Source organism: Dendrobium catenatum, unplaced genomic scaffold, assembly GCF_001605985.2.
Source record: "Dendrobium catenatum unplaced genomic scaffold, ASM160598v2 original_scaffold_86292, whole genome shotgun sequence".
Lineage (NCBI taxonomy): Eukaryota > Viridiplantae > Streptophyta > Magnoliopsida > Asparagales > Orchidaceae > Dendrobium > Dendrobium catenatum.
This window is the reverse complement of record NW_021404733.1, coordinates 158,299-178,436: the sequence shown is the minus strand read 5'-3', so window position 1 is coordinate 178,436 and position 20,138 is coordinate 158,299. Positions and strand designations below refer to the sequence as shown.

The 20,138-nt window shown below is 36.6% G+C and overlaps 2 protein-coding genes across 7 annotated transcripts in view; one reads left to right on the top strand and one right to left on the bottom strand.

Annotated features, from left to right (window-relative positions):
• Positions 1-1,282: 1,282 nt before the first annotated feature.
• On the bottom strand, positions 1,283-2,215 carry LOC110108290 (uncharacterized protein At5g39865). The gene has a single exon (XM_020838868.2). It carries the CDS (start codon positions 2,213-2,215, stop codon positions 1,283-1,285), a length of 933 nt encoding a protein of 310 aa, XP_020694527.2.
• A 9,568-nt stretch (positions 2,216-11,783) lies between these two features.
• Positions 11,784-20,138, top strand: part of LOC110108302 (phospholipase D delta) — a 46,238-nt gene continuing 37,883 nt past the window's right edge. For 2 of the 6 annotated variants that reach the window (XR_003699585.1, XM_020838884.2), the window contains exons 1-2: positions 11,784-12,926; positions 18,470-18,586. Coding sequence is in view for 5 of the 6 variants with exons in the window: in XM_020838884.2 (XP_020694543.1) it covers positions 12,024-12,926; positions 18,470-18,586 (1,020 nt within the window). In the remaining variant the exon portion in view is untranslated. The remainder of the gene's footprint in view (positions 12,927-18,469; positions 18,587-20,138) is intronic. The other 4 variants (XM_020838886.2, XM_028691906.1, XM_020838882.2 and 1 more) reach the window with 4 other exon arrangements.

Sequence of the window (20,138 nt, the reverse complement as noted above, 5' to 3'; positions counted from 1 at the left end):
ATTAAACAACTTTTTTTTCCCCCAAAAAAAAAAAAAAAAAAACTAATGGGCTATCTAGTTTGCTGAAAAGGGATTGTAAGATAAATACAATGCATTCAAAATGTTTTTGAATTGTTTGAATGAGTGTAAAATAATACACGTTATTATTATTTTTTACTTAAAATAAAATTAATACTACGTAAACTCCAAAGATGGTGGACTTAGTAGCCGGTGGCATGGCAGTGTTGGCCACGGTGATAGTGGGCAGTCGACAATGAGTTGCCAGTGGAGGGTGGCGAGTGGCTGCTAACAGCCATAGATTGGGCAATGGTTAGTAGTTAACAATGATGGTGGCCAAAGGTTGGTGGTGGCTGACAACAACGGTGATGAATTTATGGTGTATATAATATGATATTGTCTTGACGACGAAAACATGGAGCAGAGTCGAAAGTGGTATCAATTAAAGAAGTTATCAAATGTGCTGATCATTTATCATTTATTATGAGTTTATGAGGGATAAAGAATATTTGGATCGTTTATCTGAGGATGTCTTGTTCTTGCTTCTACCTCTAAAAGCCAAATACTTGTGTTGAGGATTCTTGATGGCACAAAAGATCATCATGAATAAAGGAAGTAAAAGAGGAACAAGCACTAAATTGTCAATCATATTGAATTTCCTAGGTAAATTTTAATTAGTTTTGTTGATGTGAATATAGCATAGTAGAATAGAAGATGGACTAATTTGAACACAAACACTTACAAAGGCAAGAGGTGACTTCATGTGGTTATGTTGTTCATTGCTAATGAAATACCCACCTTGCTAATCAAATATATGGTTTATTACATTACATGATATGCTTGTAAATTTCCTATTTTTAAAATATTGAGCATTTTTTAACCCAACCGAAGCCATCTTTTTTATTTTATTGGCCGTGTTAGACTTCAGCGCTAAATCTGGACCTAATAAATCCACCCTAATGTGATCAAAAGCGGCTTTGCCTCATATTTTTTTCTGAAAGAGATCATTGAAAACATGGAAAAATTATTACGTCCGATGCCAAGATGCATCACCATTAATTAAAGAGACCACACCAGCGCGGTTCACTGGGGGAACATCCCGGACTCCAAATCCCAAGCGTATTTTATCAGGACAGAAATTTAAACATAATGACTTTGGAATTGTAGGTGAAAAAAGAAAGACTATGGAACTCAGAATTTTCCATTAAAAAAAAAAGAACTTTGGCAATACACAACGGACACAATTCGACAGCAAAAATTCAAATTCAAAAAGCGGCAGATCTGATCAGCTGCAGATGGGGCAAAGCATCAGTCCATTTTCATTACAGTCCGGACATCTCACTGTTTTTCCCCTCCGCCACTCTAGACCGCCGCCTTTCCCTCCTTCGCCCGTCGGTACAACCAGTTTCCGACTTCCACTACATCTGAAACAGGGCAGGAACCTCGCCCCTCCGCATCCATCGCAAGCCCCGCTATGCCTAACCTTCGGCAGCCCTTCAACGAGGACTCCGAGTCCTCCCTCCTCGTGAATCCGAAGCACTTGTTCCGCCCCACCTATATACCGCCCTCTGACAAATACCCTCGGCAAAGCAACCGAACCGGCCATTAGCAGGCCAAGCTCTTCGCGAAATCCTAGGTCCATGGAGACGTCGCGTTCCAGAACCCAAACGCCGAGCCCCTCGAGCGCTGCGCGCACCGCGTTGCAGTCCTCGAACGTCTTGCGTATGCTGCGAAGTGTCGTGGTGTAGAGAACCACAGCTTTCTCGCCTCCTGGAGGGCACCGCTTCTCGAATGACTCTAGTATGCGGCGCCATGGCGGGATGGTGGTGTTGGAAGGGCGGAGGATGTTGGCCTTTTTGGTGGGATCGGGGAAGTGAAGAGCGCGGTGGGTGTTTTCTTTTCCTGGGTTGAGGGGTATTGTGTGGTTTAAGGGTTTGAGAGGGGTGAAGACGTCGAGATCGGCCATTAGCTCCCAGGAGTTGATAATTTCAGGCTCGGGGCGGCGGAGAGGAGCAGGGGAGATGGAGCAAGGGGGTCCAGACAATGGAAGCCGAGGAGGAGGAGGAGGAGGAGGAGGAGGGGTTTGGTAAGGAGTGGCTGAGTCAAGATTAGAGAGGAGGCCGTATGTGGTGGAGGTGAGGGAGACGATGTGATGGCCGAAACCGGGGCTAAGGTTGCCAGCTTCGTCATCTAGGAAGGAAGAGGAGACGCAGCCCATGGGAGTGGGAGAGTTGAGTAGATGAGAAAGTTTTGGGTAGGCGAAGCTTCTCTTGGGTGGGCAGGGGAAGAAGAGCGCGAGGAAATGATTTAAAATTTTTAAATTGGGAACCGCCTATTGCCCATTTGCCGTCTAGGGTAGTTTATACTTTATTCTTCTGCAGCGAGAACCGGCCATGATCACCCCGCTCCATAAGAAATGAAGAAGAACGAAACAAAAAATTCAAACTTTAGATTAAAGGTTTGGCAGCTTTTTTTATGGCTTCAAAGAAGAAGGCGTGTCCGAAAAATTAATGAATCTTCAGCTTTTTTTAATGTATTTTTAATAAAAAAATTGCAATTTTAGGCTTTTAGCAGCTTTATTTTATTTTATTTTTTTTAAACACAACATTAGCTACATTTATTACTGCAGATAAACATTTAAAGGTTAATTTTGGAGTATTTTTTTAATATATATATATATATTTAAAAAGATAACACTTGCTGCCAGCTTTAAAAAAAACTGAGCTGTCATTAATGCATTAAATCCAATCAATATTTTTTTACTAGAAACAATAGGTTTTTTTACTAATACAAGTAATGTATTTTTTTTTAAATATAATATTAAATAAGCCGAACTCTTGAGGCTCAAGCTAACGAATCGAATCTCATTAAGCTCGAATTTGAGCTCATTTAATGTACGAGCTTGAGTTTGAGCTCGAAGTTCAATAAGTCCGACTCTTGAGCTCATTTCCGAGTCAAGTTCGAGCAATCTCACGAGCCTACTTGACTCACTTACACCCCTAGAAGAAATTAAGCCACAGTCCGTGATGTTGTCACAGAGCGGAAAGAATAGATTTATTTATTAAATAATTTATTGTAGTAATTTTATAAGTTTTTTAGACATTATTAGTAAAATATCTCATCCTTATTTGATTATTATTATTTTTAGGATATTTAGGCCAATTAAAATAAACACATAATAAATTGGTAAGCCTCAAATTCAAAAACTTTTAGCTAATTATCATCTACCAAAACTCCCAATCAACATATCAAGATGAGTTACATTCAAATAATACATTAAAAATTCAAGAATATATAATTTATAGTCACTAAGATTTTGTCTTCTTATGCTATGTGGAAGCCATCATTGATAACTAGTTGGTCGAATCAAGAAGTAGCAAGAAAGCCGTTCCAAACTAAGGTCCTTAATATGATTTCGATCATTAAATGTGTCAGGCCTTTAGACCAAAGTTTTTTTATTTATTTATGGATTAGGTCAACATGAGGATTTCAATTAAGATTATTCACTTAATCTAATGCTTTATCTATTGGTTCGAGAATATTATATGTTCTTCCTAAGAACCCAAAACCCTTAAAAAAAGGAGCATCCTATTGCTTGCAAGAGGAAGCCTTATCATAGAAGAGGAGGGAAAACTAGTATATTTTCCTTTTCATGTTTTCTCTCTTTACTATCTAGTATGGGCAAGATCTCTCTAGAAAAAAAAAAAAAACAGAATTATGAAATTAATTAAGACAATAAACGATTTGTAGGAAAGGTAAATACTAAAAGGAGATGCATTAATAAAGGAAGTGAAAATTTTCTATTCACATTTGTGACACTATGTGTGTGAACATAATGAGTTGAAGAAATATATGTTTTGAGGAATGATAACTTCAATTATTCCATTTGTTATGAAATATATTCATGGAAGGTTCTTTATGCAATCATGAAGAATGATTATTTTGTTATTTATTTTAATCTCCTTAAAATCTATCACATTAATGTCCTTTTATTATTCTTAGTATTATAATTATTTTATTACTCATAATTTACAATTATTTTATTCTATTAAAATTACAAATTGTTTATCATTTCTCTATGTGCGTACGCTCTCCAATTCTTTTTGCATAATGTCTATGACTCATATACATATCAATAAGTAGTGAATAAGTCCAAAATCCATCTAATTATCCTAATTTGATTATTTTGTACCTTATTGCATCAGTAAAATGCTTGACATGTTGATTTTCCAAAGAAAAGAAGTTACAATCCCTTTTTCTTATCACAAAAGGAAGCAATGAGACAAAACTTCGAAAGAGTGGAATATCTACCTTTGGAAAAAAAACAAGAAGGGATAGAGAAAATAATTGTGGGGAAGCAAATAAAAAATTAGATTGAAATTACTTTATTTCTTCACCCACAATCAAGAGATTTTAAATTTCAGAGGGGAACACATGGAGGGGTGATAGGTTATTCGCACACTATTTGGTCTATTAAATATTAGTTGTTATGCTAATGTCAACGCAAGTGCACGTGTTTTGTGAAGTAATAAAGTGATGAGACGAATATCGCTCTCATGATAATTTGGAATTATCCTAATCTCATTCTAGTAATGTTTAATAAAACTACTATATTTATCTTATCAGTCATTTATCAAAGATGATGCAATTAAAAGTAAAAAAGCTATAGTTACAAAAGACCAATGCAATAGTTTTTAAAACTTTGAATATATGATATTTAAAAATGCATGCTTGTAATAGATAGATTCCTTTATATTGTTGATGTAAATCAGACCATAAGTATTCATCATCTCTATTAGAGCACGTTGGAACATTAGTTAGGATTTCCTCCCAAATACAACTTTACTATCTCATTAAGATCCCATAACCCTAACTATCATATGTTTATGCATGGCAAATTACATTTTAAATCCTTTATTTCTTCTTCTACTTCTTCGTCAAGGGTATATATCACACTATATTTTAAGTTTATACATGACCTATACAACAACAACAACAACATCATCAAGCCTTTGTCCCACTATGAGGCATGGAGAAATTAAAAATATTGTTAAATAATTTATGAAATCACAAATATACTATATGCAATACTTAATTAATAAATTATCATAAGCTTAGAAAATCTAATTTAGCCAATCAAGAAGATAAAATTAACCATTTTCATTTGACCAAATAAAATAAATCTACAAGACATAAAATAATGATAGAAATGACCAAAAAATTCTTTACTAATCAGTAAAGACGTTTTCATTCTCTCTGCACAAGTACAATTCTCACACAACATGTACAAAAGAGCTAGCTCCATTAGAAGTAGCCTCACACACTATCATGCCCTGAGATCTAAAGTGGAAGAATTTATTTTCTTTTATTATGTTCAATTAACACCTAATATTCTTTAACAATGAGATCATCGCTAACCAGATAATTGATAATTAGAGCTAATTAAATAATTTCATTAAAAATATATATATAAATAAATATAAACAACTTAATGCAATTTTATTTTTATAGTCAATATTTACATTCTACTATAAGGTCCAAAGTCCAAAAGAATATATACAATATTTGTTATTAGCTACAAAAGAATATATGAAACCAAAAAGCTAGAAATAAAACTAAACTAGCATCACTTTATAGCCTCACATTATAGGCTCCTTAACTTTACCAAAAATTATATAAAATTGTCTATAATAAAACAATCATATATACATCCAAACCTTATCCTTAGACCACATTTTAAATGACATAGTAATCTTTATAGTACATGTTAAAGAGTACATTTATAATTATTATGATAATATTTTTATCAGCCCTTTGAGAATGTGTCCGTCTACATAAAATATCTCTATAAAAAGTCTAATCACTTAAGGACAAATGCCCAAACATTAGTCCACAATATAAAAAATAAGATAACCATAAATAGTTCAAATAAAAAATACAACATCACATCATCATAAATGCAAAGTGTACAATTAAAAAAAAAATACTTGGAGTTACACCCTACGCTATATGATGCCTACATGAAAGTGTCATATACAACACTTAAGTGTGTGCAAAATTAGTGTTACCTAAGTACCCAGAGGTGAAAGGTTTAAGTTATAAGGTCAATTCATATTATTTAATTTAGTAACTAAAAAATTTCTCTTCAAGTAATTAGCCATTTAAGTTGGATTAATTACAACTCAATTTTAGGGTTATAGCTTTGATCATTAAGTTATAATATAAAAAGTCCAAATACATAAGCCCTGACCTATGCTAGAGTTATAAAGAATTGAGGGATAAATGACCCATCTTTAGTCCTACACCTAATTAAGGCTAGAGTGATTATAAGGCTATAAGGTTAGTTAACCTTTCCTTGATTTCCTAAGACTCAAGGTAGGGCTAATGGGTGATACACTAAGTGGGCCTATTATCAACCAAAAAATCCTAATCTTCATATGTTTAAGGTTGATTAATTTTAAAATGGTGACATATGAATAAAAAACCCATAACCTAAGGAAATATGAGGGTTCTACTTGACTTTAGATTTGACACTTAGGTATTAAAGGGGTTAGGTTAGGTTCCTAAATGTGGTCTTAAATTTTTTAGAAGGGGGATGATTCATGTAGACCTTTAAACCTTTATACCTTAACTTATGAGGCACGTGGCATTGTTAATGGGCATGAGGACCAAAACCTCATTAAAACACGTAGCCTCGTAGCTTGAGATAGCATAGCTTATATACCTTACATAGATTAGGGAATAGGTACAGAGATAAATACAAACATGACATAGGTCAAAGTACTAGGGTTTAACTTGAAGTTTATTTACTTTTCCAACATCGTATATATTGTATTTGAAAATACTTTAAAAATAAAAATTTTCTTTCTTTTTAATAAGGTTTATGATTTAACACCTATATCCCGTCTATTCATTCATGATGTTATCATAATGGGCATGAGGACTAAGGCTTCCATAGGACACGTAGCCCTGCATCGAGGCCTAATTAGGGCTCGAGGTAGTCCAACCTATAAACTTCATTTACGGAATGAGTGATATAAAAGAAAATAAATATAAATTAAATTTTATTAATCATTTTAATCATTAAAGCTTTATGAATTTGATGCATATTTATTCTCCAAATTGAATATAATAGAATTTATGAAAGCATCAGTTTCTTAATGATTTATTATTGATTATTTTAGTCAAATAATGATTGTCTTTGTTAAATTAGGGTCATGAGATTTATTTCACATTCATTGGAATTAACTTAATAGTTTCGTAGGCCAGAATTATCCAACAATCATCCTTTTACTTAGCTTGTAGATTCAAATTCATTTAATTGGTTAATTAATGGTTTATTCATTATTTATTTAAGTGAAGAGGTAATATTATGTGTTTATATTAAGGTTGTGAGGCTTATTTTATCATACTTGGGGTTAATTTAATAGCCTCATAAACCTAAGTTATCCAACAACAACCTCATTATCTAATTAATTTTATTTATTTTTAATGGGTTTTGATTTGTAATTACTATTTTAATTGATTCATTACTGATTCATTCTTAATGATTTATTACTCATTATTTTAGTCGAATAATGATTACCTTTGTTAAATCAAGGCTATGAGATTTATTTAACATTCATTGGAATTAACTTAATAGTCTTGTAGGCCAGGATTACCCAGCAATCATCCTTTGACTAGCTTGTAGATACATATTCATTTAGTTGGTTAATTAATGGCTTATTAATTAATTATTTAAGTTAAGAGGCAAAATTCTTTATTTATATGAGTGTTGTGAGGCTTATTTTATCATACTTGGGGTTAATTTAATAGCCTCATAAAACTAAGTTATTAAACAACCACCTCATTATCTAACTAATTTTGATCATGAGTTCATTAATTATGTTCCATCAACTAGTTTTGTTAATTTGATTTTTAATAATTCCCCTTTTATTATTATTTGCAGCAAATGAATCTCAAACATAGGTTCTATATTAGGTTCAAATAATATAACTAGATCTATCACTTACAAAGTGACATATAACATAAAATTAATATAAGATTAGTCTAACATGTTAAAGCTTAGGTTTTATTTCAATTTTTTTATATATTTTTGACATGTTCATGAAAATAATATTTAAAGGCTAAAAAATCATTAAGTGGTACTTTTTATAATTATTTAAATATTTTAAAACCTAAAGGAAAATAACTTAGCGGTGTCTACTTTGTGCCAAAAAAAAAAGAAGAAGATACACATGACACAAGTAGGTGGCCTACATCACAGGCCTAGGTGACCATGAAGATCTCTAAGATTCACAGAGGAGAGCAAGCCTCAACTAATAAAGTTAAGGCTTCATTAGTGTACCAACTTTTAACCAATGTCTAATACATCCTATCATGAATTTATGGGTGAAAATAAAATGACAGTCATGCGTGTGCAAGTGTCGCTATTTTTCATATAGAGAAGAGGTCTTTACAAGTTACATAAAATATATCTGACTATAAGCTAGTCAGGGCATATACGTATACCCTGACACAACGAAGGAGCCTCTTCACGAGGCTCAATGAACCACAACATGCCAACCAACATGAAATACAATATGAGTCCATTGCAAGCAAATAGAAGAACATGTGTAAGAAGCTGAATTAATAATACTCATAAGTAACCGTCAACGTAAAGATAAGGTGCGATGCAAGATATATGCAATGACTTACATATTGAATGATGAATATAGATTAATGTAACTAACTCATCAAGATAGAGATGAATGCGATGTAATGCATATGTTAAGGCCATGACTCGAATGACATACATGAGCTTTGTGAATCATAGGATGCAAGACATATGTGTAGGTCGACATATAAGTAATGAGCACATGTTGATATGATCAAATCATTATGTTATACAGTGCATACAATGTTTGTGATCACTATACTTGTTGCATCCTGGAGTATTTGCAGTGGTAGAGAATTATAAAGTTTAACGTATTAGCATTGTACGAAGATCTATCACGCAATCAGATAAGAGAACGGGTGCAACATTTAGAAGATACACAAAAATTTTTACATGGAAAATCCCTAAAAAGGGGGAAAACCCATGGGGCCTAGCCCAGTTTGAATGAATCCACTAGTATTTGTAAGTGATTACAAATGAGGCCCTTCCTTGGGGGGAAAGCCATTGCTTGATGTACATTATATGAAGTACATTACACGATGGGAATACAAAGAATCACTGTTGACGTATTCGTTTGGTCGGAAGGACCATTGTCTAGTGACGGAGGTCGAAAGGACTGTAGTCGATGGGCGACGTAAGTCGGAAGAACCACATTCGACAGGCGACAGAGGTCGGAAGGATGACGTTAGATAGAAGTCCAACGATGGACATAAGTCCAGCGTCAGATAGAAGACCGATGAATGTCCAACGACAGGCAGAAGTCTGATGGAATTACGGTGATAGGCAGAAGTTCGATGTATGGCAGGAATCCGACGACGAGCAGAAGTCATTGGTTAGGAATCCGGTGATGAGCGAAAGTACGATGTCGAATCGAAATCCGGCGATGGGTAAAACCTGACATTGGGTAGAAGTCTGTCGATGGATAGAAGTCTGGTGATGAGCGAAAGTCCAACATCATGTAGAAATATGACGATGAGCGGAGGTCCGACGTTGGGAGAAGTCCGGTGAAAATCCGACGATGGGTAGAAGTATGGTGTCGGGTAGAAATACGATGATAAGTGGAGGTTCGACGTCGGGAGAAGTCTGACATTAGTCGGCGGCCGGGCAGAACTCTGGCGTCAGTCGGCTGTCGGGTGAAAGTCCGGGGGTGGTTGGGGAGGTGTCTCTTCCTTCTCTTCCTTGTTCATCCAACAAAAAAATTAAACTCTATGTCTTGATTTACTCGCTTTCTTAATGTCACCTTAGTAATTTAGCATAGACAGCAAGATAAAATTAATTGATATTAAGTATGTATAACCTCTAATGCATGCGTAAGCTGCTTTGGGAAGGAAGGGAAGATAATTTGTTGTGGGTAGCAGTTGGGGCTAATGGGCATACAGTGACTTTCCATTTACTTTTGATCTCTATAACATTCATTCGTTTATAAAATGTGTGGTATTGATAACTGTATTGATTTGATTTTAGAGTTAATACAAACAAAGTGACTGAAGCTCATAGTTATCATCCATTAAGATTTGTTATCCTTTAATGTATATGTTTTTTATTAGCATGCAATGCCATGGATACTACTTTATTCATTATCATGCTGTTGATTGAATTGTAGGATCTATAAGTAGGCTTTAACAACATAAAGAGTGGGATCTTGTTACCTTTGGGATAAGGAGGGGCTACCGACGGTGGCGACTAGGAAGTTGAATAGCCAACAATATGTTCGATGGTGGTAATCAGAGTTGATAATAGGAAAAGGTGCAGGGGCTGTTGGCCGTGGCTTTGGGTGCTGTAAAAAATAAAGGCTTGACAACTAGGGGTCGAATTACCAATCAAAATTATATTCTAACTCCCGATCAGCCTCCAGCCCCTTATGACTTTTAATCAATAAATCACGTGGATATTGAGGGTATTACGTGGGATTATCATATGTATTTGATATCAATCATTACATTATTTTTCACATCACCTTATAGCGTTTCATATTAGCAATTTGGCCTCCCAATTCTATATACATATACTAATTATTTTGTTCTATCTTATCATATTTATACCAATATCAATATTACATTCTAATACATATTAATCCTATCAATTATTTTAGCATATGTTTCATTTCAATATTTCCAAATCAAATCACGGTGTATCACTTTTCACCCATTGTTAATATATCTTTTTCATACTAATTTCACGTAGAAACTTTTATATACAAATTTAACCTTCGAACAACAACAACAACAACAATAACAACAACAACAACAACATAAAATCTTTGTCCCACTACGTGGGGTCGGCTACATGAATGCTTTTTCGCCATTGTGTCCGGTTAAAAGTCAAATTCTCATTTAAATATTATAAAGAAAGATCATCTCTAATATTTTCTAACCATGCCTTTTTAGGTATATCTCTACCTTTCTTAACATAAGTCAAATCTAATATCTAAACTTTCCTAACCGGATCATCGGAAGGCCTCTATTTAATGTGACAAAATCTTCTAAGACGACTCTCTCTAATTTTATCTTCCACTGGAGCTACTCCAACCTTTTCACGTATATGCTCATTTCGTATCCTATCTCTAAGGGTCAAGCCACTCATCTGCCTAAGCATCCTCATCTCTGCAACACTTAACTTAGTATAAAAGATTTAACCTTTGAAAATGCAATAAAATCGTATCAAATTTATAATTACAAGTTGTATAGTGAAAGCTTACGAAATCATGAGAATGTATTTTTAACATATTTAGAAGAGATAAATTTAATATAATTCAAAACCATCGAAAAATAGAATAAGAGTTTAGTAATTTACTTCAAATAGAATAAAATATGTACCATAAATAATGAAAACGATCCACAGTAATTTTATTTGTGGTCTCATCTTCTATATTTTTTCTTTCTTCCCGGCCACCAAGCAATGTGAGTGAAGGGATAGGTGGTGGTGAGATATTAAGAAAAAAAAATATATATAAAAAAATTATTTTTAGCACCGGTTGCGGTTTGCAAGCCGCATGTATCTAGAATTACGGCAGATCAGAGTTATTGCCGTAATGTAATGCTGCAAAATCACGTGCTTGTAATGCTGTTTTTGCTATTTTGCTGAATTCAAAATTTTATGAATGCTAAATTCTGAATTACTCGTAAATACTACCCTGAGTTGAAGCCTGCTTTGAACCAAACAGGACTAATTTAATAGTACACCGCGAAGAAACAGAAAAGCTGCAATTGTGTCTTTTGTTTTTGCTGTGATTGCCGCGCAGGGCTAACGCAAGGAACCATATGCTTTACTTCTCTTCGATTCTCTGCTCTCCTTGCCTCTTATACGTCCTCTGCTGCCCTCCAATGGCTGCCTCTCTTCTTCCTCCAGCTCGTAGATTTTCCAGGCCACAATGGAAGATGTTCTCCTCCACGGCGACCTCGACCTGTATATTCTCCAAGCCAGCAACCTGCCGAACAAGGATATGTTCACGGAGCAGCTCCGCCGCTGCTTCACTGCCTGCGGCCTCTCCCTCCCTTTCCGATCCAAGACTCGAAGTCCTAACCACCATCACCACCCGGAAGCTCACATCGCCAAAGCCATCACTAGCGATCCCTACGTTGCCGTCCTCGTTGCCGGCTCCACCGTCGCTCGAACCCAAGTCATATCCAACGAGCAAAACCCTCGATGGAACCAACACTTCTACTTACCGCTTGCTCATCGCACACCTCACATCGAGTTTCGCGTCAAGGACAACGACGTCTGCGGCGCCCAGCTCATTGGCACCGCCTCCGTTCCTGCCGGCGATGTGGCTGCAGCCGGAGAGCTGATCGAAAAATGGCTTCCGATTCTTGGGCCCTCGGGGACCGCCCTCAAACACGCACCCTTGCTCTATGTGAAGCTCCGTTTCACCCCTGTAGGTAAAAATCCCGTCGCCGGAAATCCCCACAGGCTTGGGGTTCAGGGGACGTACTTTCCGGTGAGGAAGGGCGGGATGGTGACGCTTTACCAGGATGCTCATGTGAAGGAGATGGATCTGCAGCCGATACAGCTTGAAGAAGGGAGGGTCTTTCATCAGGGAACTTGCTGGGAGGACATGTGCCATGCCATTCTTGAAGCCCATCGACTGATATATATTGTTGGATGGTCGATTTATGACAAGGTAAGGCTGGTTCGCGAGCAAACCCGGCCATTGCCGGCCGGTGGGAAACTTACCCTGGGGGAGCTACTTAAGTACAAGTCTGAGGAAGGTGTTAGGGTTTGCTTGCTAGTTTGGGATGATAGGACTTCGCATGATAAATTCCTCATCAGGACGGTAAGATTATACTTCACCATTATGTGTTCGCTGTTTTAAACTTTTTTGTGCATATGAATAGATTATGCCGCTTGCTGCATTTTGATTTCATAGCCTTATATGGTACCATTTTGTTGCTTGAAGTTAGAACTGTTTTAAAAATGATGAAGTTTGTTTGTTTCGGGTTAGGTGTAGTTTTTTTGGAGGAATTTACATACATAACACTTAATTCTATCATATTTTTATATTTAGCATTCAAAACTTATATTTGCATGACCTATCATCCTCCACTACTTTCCCCTTAAGTCGTGTTAACCTCCCCTCCAGTTGAGTAATATACTGATATGTGAATAAATATGAAAATTTTGATGTTAAATATGTAAATAGAATATAATTAAGTGTTATGCGTGTAAATCCTCTTTTTTGTTTAGTGGGGGGATTTTTGTTTTGAATCTCTAACCTATTCATTTGAAGAGGACATTATTTCACTCAACAAAAGGGCTTAAAGGTCACATCTTGAGTTTGGAAGATGAAACGCGACATATGATGAAAGAGTTGAGCACAACTCTTGAATAATTTCAAGAAGTTAAGATTGATTATATTTGTTTTGTATTCAAGAGAGGAAAAGTTTCATGTACAAGTGATTGTAAGCTGAAAATGTAAAAATAGACATGGCGAAAAAGTAATATTACTACAAAAACATTGTGTATAATAAGAATTCAACAGAGAAATAACAACAACTAATAGAAGTTAATGAAAGAAAGAACTACATAAGAAAAAGCTACCCAAACTCAACAGAAGTCTAAATACAAACAAAAACATAAACTTAAGTATCAAGCAAAATACTATTGTTGAAACATCTGCTCGTGTAGTGATGGTCTACCAGACAACCTTGTTGAATTTACTATAAACAAAGTTTTACAATGAGTTTGATATTTAAAACCCAATAAATAACTCCTATTTATATAGTTATAATTGACAAGGCATTGGACATGCAATATGAATAATAGAAAATACATGATTTGCTATGTAATATCAATGTAATGAATGCTATCAAATCACTAGGTTGGCATAATAGTATAGCCATAAAAAATAACTATCACATGTCCAAAAATGATCTGCAGTATAAAGATGTTTATGATCATTTATATGAAAATGGTAATTAATTTATTTTTATGCTAATTTATCAACATTCAACCACATAAGGTATTATCATACATGTCTAATTGAATTTTATGAGAATCACCATTGCTCAGTTATTCTTGAAACAATAAGGGCTCGAATTGAATCATATGGGAATCACCTATGCACATAGCTCCATAATAAAGAGATATTATGCACTCTTACAACTCTTAGAGTAAGTGCTAAGCAATAATAAACTTTGGTAACTCTTTTAAATTGCCTCAAAAGGTCTAATTAAGCGGGGTTGAAGCATTCCATTTGTGTTGAATTTTCTTACTTTATGCATTGGTGAAACTTTGAGAAAAATATGATCTCCAACTTTGAATTCAATCTTTAATATTAGGTTTAAAATATATTCTCTAATACTTCTGAACCAAACGAAGTCATTCTTGAATTAGATGAATCTTCTCAATAGCTTGATCAACCACTTAATGTCTTAAGAGTTTTGTTTTTCCAACCACAAATCAACACTAAGGAGATGCATTTATTCCTGATACGTCATGCAAAAATTATCTTGATCGAGCACGAATCTCGAGGCAAAAATCAAGTTGGAAACTTCAAAAATTAAATCCGGGAGCACATGAACTCCGATTTCAGCAAACTTACAGTCAAACTGAGCGTCTCGGAAATACGAACCCAACGACACCAAGATCAACCCAATCCGAGCATAAATGAGTCCGAATCAAGGGCTCAAAGCGCTGTTGGAAGGTTCAATCCGCACTTTGAGTTACCAAACTGTCTCCGATTTTGACGAGCTTATACTCGAATCGAGCGGCTCGACGAGACGAATCCAACGAGCCCAAGATCGCCGAATTCCGACATCATTAAGGCCCTCAAATGCCCAACGAACGGTGCATGATCAAAGGATTCGATATCGGCCGTCCATTCAAAACACTCCCAATTCGCCCTTGATCTCACGCCTATTTACGGGCTATGCCACTCCAGAAAAACTATAAATAGAGCCCTCATTCTACACCAAAGGGGGGGGGGGTGAAGAGAGAGAAGAAAAAGGGAAGAAGAGGAGAAAGGGGAAAAAGAGAATCCTCTCCTCCTCGACCACCGCTGGAGCTCTTCCCGCCGCCCGAACACGCCGGGATTCTGCCAGATATTTGGGAGAACGCTAGTATTCTTCCCAACTTCCACGGGATGTGGAAATTATTCTCATTTAACGACAGAGTTCCCTCCTGACGCCGAAACTCCGCCCAAGTGAGGCAGGATTTCTCCTCTGCCACCAACAGACTTTGGACTTCTACCCGACGTAGGACCTTCACTCTTCGCCAAGTCTGTACCCGATGCCAGACTTCTACCGGTTATCGGACTACGCTGGACGTCTACGCGAAGATGGATTTCTTCCATTGTTGGACTTCTACCTGACGTCGTCCTTCTAATGTTCGTCGTCAGACAACAGTTCTTCTGACCTCCGTCGCCAGCCGACTACGGTCCTCCTGACTTATGTCGCCCACCGAATACAGTCCTTCCGATCTCCGTCGCCAACCGACTACGGTCCTTCTGACTTACGTCACCCGCCGACTACAGTTCTTCCGACCTCAGTCGCCAGCCGACTACGTCCTACTGACTTATGTCGCTCACCGACTACAAGCCTTCCGACCTCCGTCGCCCGCCGACTACGGTCCTCCCGACCAAATAAACATGTCAATAGTGATTCTTTGTATTTACATCATGTAATACCTTCCACCAAGGAAGGGCCTCATTTGTAATCGACTGCAATACTAGTGGATTCATTCAAACTGGGCTAGGCCCTGTGGTTTTTCCCCCTTTTTCAGGGGTTTTCCACGTAAAAATCTTGGTGCGTGCCGGATTTTCGTACAATGCTAAGACGTAAAATATGATATTTCTCTACCGTCGCGAATACTCCTGGACGCAACAATTCCCATGAAGAGCCTCGTATAGTGCAATGCTCTGTAATATTTCTAATATAATTAAAACATTTTTTCCATTTTAATAATTTTAAAATAATCATCAAGATAAAAATTATTCTTTTTGTCCACAATAAATCATTTTCTTGGTGTGTGATAAAACAATATTTGATCTTAACACATAAGGGCTTATTCAAATCATCTTGATTGTCTGGATGCAACAATTTGATCTATTTTCAATGAAATTAGGTCTTGATGAGAATTTTTTTAGTTGAATTTTGATACATGTGCTTGCAAAATTATGTAAGACAATCATCAATTTGACATCATATTATTGAATTCATTGTTATAACAGAATGACAAGCATAATGTCACTTGCGAAAGTCAAACTTGGCCACCGATGACATGCAGTGTATCTGGACTAGTGCAACCTACTGGTTTCATAACCAATTAGAGATCAACAGATTAGGACTAAACTTAGGGCTCTCTTTTCTAACTACAATCTCTGTATGATGTACTAGACTAAAAAGAGCAGCAATAATACATGTAAATCGATATAACTCGAGGTGCTTCTAGGATGTGTACTGGCACATTAGGATTCTACCAAGGAGAATATGCCACTGATCGAAACTAGTAGATATATCAAGATTTGTTTTGTTGACTGAGTGTATGTTTTCTTTAGGCCATAGATAGATTATGAATGCTAAAGATAATAGGTTCAATATATGAAAAGAGATTTAACTAAATCTGTTAATAAGAGGATGTCCAATGCTCAGAGTGTAATAAATTGAGATTGGTAAACAATCCTAGTGTATGTGTTAGTGATTGAGACTTTGAGTAAACCAGGGTGATATGACTAAGTCAATGCTATAATATTGGAGAAAAGATCAAAATGATCCCTTGACTCTTTACGAAGGACCAAAATGGTCCCTAACTATAATAAAGGATTATTTTGATCCCTGAAGTCTTTAAAAATGAATCAAAATTATATTTTGATTCATTTTTAAAGACTTGAGGGGTCAAAATGATTTTTGAAATTAAAACTGAAATTATTATTAATTTTCTTATGAAAGAAATGTTTAATAATTTTTTTAAATTATAATTACTTGAAAATTATATTTAATAAATGTTTAATTAAAAAGATGATCAAAATATTTTTACATTTAACATCATTAACTCCAATATTGGATGTTAGGATAAAAATTGTCTCATTTTAAAAAGTTGAGGGACCAAATTGGTCCATCAAAAGAGTTAGGGATTATTTTGGTCTCTCACAAAGAGTTGAGGGATCATTTTGGTCTTTTTCTCTACAACGTATTTAGACGTTACTAACGTTTTAAAAGGCGAAATCGGGAATCGAGGCGTTTTGGCTAAGCGAGGCGAGGCGTAAGCCTCGAGGCGGATCGAGGCGTAAGCCTAAAAAATGATAAAAATAAAGTAATTAACAGTGTCGAGCATGTACCGCTCGGTACCGAGCATTTGTTACCGCTCCGGTACTGAGTGTACTGGCTCGGAACTGAGCGGTACTGGCTCGGTACCGAGCATGTACTGAGCAATATCGAGCATGTACATAGTGGTATTGGCTTGGTACCGAGCGTGTACCTAGTGGTACCGAGCATGTACTTGCACAGCACCGAGCATATACGTGCTCAGTACCGAGCGGTACTGGCTCGGTACTGAGCATGTACTGAGCGGTACAAGCTACTCAATAACTATTATTAATATTATTAATTGTATATTTTAATATATATTTTAATTTATATTTAACTAGGCTAATTATATTAATATTTAATTAATAATGATATTACTAATTAGTCAATTAATTATGCACTAATTATACTATTAAGTATTTAATTAATTTGCTTAATTATTAATATTTAAATTATATTAATTAAGTTAATTAATAATAACTTAGCTGCGTCTAGGGTTTGCCTTTCATCTTCTCTTTTTGTCCTTGTTGTTTGGCTTCGTTGCTTCATAGGAGGTGTAGAGATTACACGCGTCGCTTCTTTGGCTCCTTTGTGGCTGTTCGACTGTGCTCCTTCGACGACCTTTCGTCCTGTCAGATCATAAGTTACGACATTTTGATAAGAAGAAACAACGGGAGCTCGTTGGCTCGCTGGCTTTGAAGGTAACTTTCTCCCTTTCGAGGCGTTGCCTCGATGCGCCTCGGCGCCTCACGTATTGAGGCGTACGCCTCCGTGGAAAAAGGCGTAAGCCTCGCCCGGACGTTTGAGGCTTAAGCCTCAGTTCGCCCGACCTCCGCCTCGATTCTAGGCGCGCCTCGAGGCGTCCGCCTCGAACGCCTTTTTAATCGATGCACGTTACTACTAAATGCATCAACATGTTTATGAAATTATATGACAAAGTTTTAAGTGTTTTATATTTTGGCTAAATAATTTTTAAACTGTTTATTTGAGTTAACTTGCTTCATCCGTATTACTCCATGATACGTTCTAACTGTATTTAGATAACCTATTCATTAATCATAAGCGTTTGTTGCAGGAAGGAGTTATGCAAACCCATGATGAAGATACCAGAAGGTTTTTTAAGCATTCATCAGTCATTTGTGTGTTGTCGCCTCGTTATCCTAGCAACAAGCTTAGCATTTTTAAGCAACAGGCAAGTTATGCAACATTTTTTTTTACTCTTTTCTCTGTGTTTGTGTTTCATTTTAAAGATCACTTATGCAAGTGGAATTGGTAGAAATCATGTAAATTCTCAAATTGGTTTGTATTGACTGCTTCTTAAAGGGCAATCACGTAATCACATATTCATGCAACTATGAAACTGTAAGGATTTGAACGGATCTATGCCCATACTTCACTTTCCTTGTTTCCTGATGCGCCTTTGAATGTGAAAGGCATGAAGCTGATTGGATTGAGTTTGCAAGTAATATAAGAGGAAATACTTGAGTTCGCAAGCAGCCCTAGCAATAATTAATAAAAACAGGCGAAATAATGCGAAGATCTTGATGAAATCAATCCAAAATGATAGATTGTAATAATGAATTCAAAGCAAAAGCAAACCTAAATCAAAATAGAAGTGATCCTCAATTCGAGAGGAGGATCGATCTCTCCCAATCTCTTGACGATGGATCTAGAGCCCAAGACGCTAAAGAAAAACTCCAAGAGAACCCTCAAAGCATGCATAACCCTAACCCTAAAGAAGCCATACTATTAATACATTTATTCCCTAATTCAAACGTCCCTAATTCAAGTTTTTCCTCTCACCCTAGCCGTCTAATCCTCTCTCCTCAAATTGCTCTTAGTGGGGCCCACTAGTGTGGGCGGCAAGCTGTAAAGGAGGTGGCACATGTTCGCCTCCTAGAGACCTGAGTCGGCCTTTGGGCCGGTTCAGGATGAACCGGCCTAACAAAACCGCCCTCCCAAAGAGTCACCTTGTCCTCAAGGTGAAAATTAGGAAACTGCTGTTTCACCATCTCGTATGGTTCCCACGTGGCATCAAAGTCAGGCATATTCTTCCACTTGATTAGCATTTCCTTAGTTTCATCTTCTTTTTGGCGAACCCCCCTCAACTCTAAGGGTTTCAGAATCACCTCCAAATCCTCAATAAGTGTTGCCGGTAACTCCGAGCTGGCTGTATAATCTCCAATGGCTCTTCTCAATTGCGATACATGGAAAACCAGATGTATAGTCGCCGTTGGTGATAGTTTCAGACGATATACTATCGCTCCAATCTTTTCCAATACTACATACGGTTCAAAGTACCTTGGAGAAAGCTTCTCATTTCTCCTTTTGGAGACTATCTTCTGTCTGTATGGTCAGAGTTTCAAGAACACGTTCTCTCCTACTTCGAACTGAATGCCCTTCCTGTGCCTATCAGCTTGTTTCTTCATAATTTCTTGATCTCTCAGTAGATGTTTTTTCAACTCTAACATTCTATCCCTCTCCCCCAAGTACTCTACTAAAGAAACTGGAGTACTGCTATTCCCAAAGTGCACCAAGTGAGGAAGATCCCTTCCGTACAACACCTTGAATTGGGTCATTTGAGAAATAGAGTGAATAGAGGTGTTGTACCATCACTCAGCCCATGATAGCCACTTGGCCCATAGCTTGGGTGTCTCCGACACAAAGCATCTCAGTTAGGTCTCCAAGCTCTTGTTGACCACTTCCGTTTGGCCATCCGTCTGGGGGTTGATCCTCTTCAGAAC

Coding starts and splice junctions, on each gene's coding strand:
- LOC110108290 (XM_020838868.2), bottom strand. CDS start 2,215: ATGGGCTGCGTCTCCTCTTCCTTCCTAGATGACGAAGCTGGCAACCTT.